General features: G+C 40.4%; 1 protein-coding gene across 1 annotated transcript in view; it reads right to left on the reverse strand.

Annotated features, from left to right (window-relative positions):
- LOC126406966 (ankyrin repeat and BTB/POZ domain-containing protein 2-like) overlaps positions 1–2,500 on the reverse strand; it is a 49,481-nt gene that overhangs the window by 23,951 nt on the left and 23,030 nt on the right. The window contains exons 3-5 of the mRNA XM_050071629.1: positions 1,322–1,529; positions 873–1,025; positions 476–641 (exon numbers count right to left, since the gene is read on the reverse strand). Of these exons, the coding sequence (XP_049927586.1) occupies positions 476–641; positions 873–1,025; positions 1,322–1,529 (527 nt within the window). The remainder of the gene's footprint in view (positions 1–475; positions 642–872; positions 1,026–1,321; positions 1,530–2,500) is intronic.

The following is a 2,500-nucleotide window of genomic DNA, read 5'->3' on the forward strand; positions in this document are numbered from 1 at the left end:
ATGGGTGTCGCATAGCCCTCTTTGTTTGAAGACAAAGAGCATGCAGAGGAAAAAGCCTTTAAATTGTCCAGTGATGATTTTACCAAATGATAAACCATCTGTGGTCCTGTGAATACCAACACTTAGATGGTGGTGGATTAGCAGAAGATAACTGTGACCTTAAAAAACATGGTGCCTCCCTTACAACAAACATTTGGCCAACGATCCTGCACCTCACAGCTCCTTATTGGCAGCTTTAAAGTAATAAATTGTTAGTTTTATCAGTTTAAATGTAATAGACAGTTAGAGTGACAAGAGGGTACAAATGTTTGATAAAATGTGAACCAAGGTATAATCCATACTATAACTAATCACAATAACTGTCTTAAATAGTCTGAATCACAACATTATCACTTGTGCAGAACCTGCTACTTGTATTGCATGCTGCTATTTTACCTGAGTGATACATTTACATTGTGAGCAGTCACTCCCTTACCTGGTCGTCCATGGTGTTAAGCCCCTCATCTCCCAGGAGCTGTGTGGCCTGATGGATCAAATCTGCTCGGCCACATGAGAGCATCCTGAAGCCCAAATCCAGCTGGAACTTGGCTGAAGCAGCTTCTGCATCCAAACATTTAAATGACTGGAAACAGCACTCCGACCTGCAGAGACACAGAGACAGAAACATTCATCTGGTTCCGGATTCAGGAGGCTGCTCCTTCCCTGTTTGAATCAGACCCATCAGTCTATTAATAATCTAATCAGCGTAACAGGATTTGCCAAATTCATAAAATAATTTACCTCAACATTTACAACAGCCTCTCTAGGGTCACGCCACAAAGGCAATAATTAGTGTCTTCAAACATGCAGGTGCGTGCTCACTGGCTTCTTACTTTAGCTGTCTGGGCTCACAGTCCAGTCCTGGGAGGAGCTGCCTGGCTGTCTGTCTGACATCATCGCTGTCCACCAATAGGCTGCGGCGATGTTCAGCATGCACCACAGCGACTCTGATCCACTCCATGAGAGGAGGGAGGAGCAGGAATGGCCTGGAGGAGGATTAAGATGCTGTCTGTGTACATGTGGCTATTTTCAACAATTTGCAACAAATGACAAAACAAATGACATCACAGTGAAGAAGATTGGCGGCCTGCTTTAGCCATTTTCACATTAGTTGTTCAATAAAAACTAAAAATAAGATTTCGGTGGAAAAAGCAAACAAAGGCTGGAACTAGCTTACGGTCTGCTGTTGTTACAGTAATTTAGGTACAAGCTCAGAATGATGAAGATGAAGAGATTTATTAATGTGGAACACACACACACACACACACACACACACACACACCTCTCTCTGCTCAGTGTCATGGTCGGCGGCTCTAGGTTGGGATTTTCCAGTGACTCCATCTGTGGGCTGGACAGGAAGTAGTAGAGTGTACGGAGGGCGTCTGCAGCCCAGGATACTGAGAGCTGATTGGCTAAGGGAGTGGGGCTGATGGAAGGGCTCGAGCTGCGCAGACGCTGCATGTGGTGCATCGCTCGAGACACAAGATCACCTGCAGGAAGACAGCGGACATTATGTTCATATGTTCATCAGATCATATTCAGATAGTAATATAAGAAGCAATTTAAGACTTTATTTACTTTACTTTACTTTGTGATTACAGCAATAAGGTAAAAAAAGAAAATAACTACTCGATATGCAATGCTCAACAAAATGAAGGAAACACAAATCACACATCAGATCTTGATGAACGAATTATTCAAGTTGAAAATTCCTTCACATCTTTCTTTGACCTCATGACGTTTCCCACTGAGGTCAAGGAAAAGAGGTTAGGAAAAGACATAGGAAGTAATTTTTGGCTATTAGACCACTGAAGAAAACCCCAAATTCATCCTCTGGAGTTTGTGAGCATCCACTGCAAATTTCATTGTCACCCTACAAGCTTTGAAAAAAATGGATTAAATAGCATTGTTATCTTTACACACCACCACTAGTGTGGCAAAAAGGATTTAAAAAAAATCGCAACACAATGTCATGGAAACAGTTGTGGGGGTGTGGATTAAACATTATGGAGACTATGGGTTGGAAATGTATGAGTACAAAACACATGAATTAATAAAATGTTGTAACAAAAACACACAACTAGCTACTTTTATAAAGATTACTAAATTAGGATTATGTGCAATAAATAAGCCTGTAAAAACAGTATGTTGTAGAATACAGATCAGAATTACCAACACAGGAACTTATTTAAAAATATGATCAATTTATAGTGTTGTCCAAAAAAATTTAAATTTTCCAGGAAAACAAAAAGTGTGAAAATGTATTGCTGACCTTTTCTGTTAAGGTTTCTTTTTGTTTTACAGCTCTGTGTTGAAAGAGCTACCCAACACTGTTTGCATTCACACTTGTGATTTAATAAAATATACACCAGCCTTCCAGTGATTCTGTTGGTTTTAGAGCGGATTATTAATTCATTGCTCCTATCCCAACACTTGACCCTGTAATCGGTCAACTGAAGAC

The sequence above is a fragment of the Epinephelus moara genome, chromosome 1 (genome assembly GCF_006386435.1).
Source record: "Epinephelus moara isolate mb chromosome 1, YSFRI_EMoa_1.0, whole genome shotgun sequence".
Lineage (NCBI taxonomy): Eukaryota > Metazoa > Chordata > Actinopteri > Perciformes > Serranidae > Epinephelus > Epinephelus moara.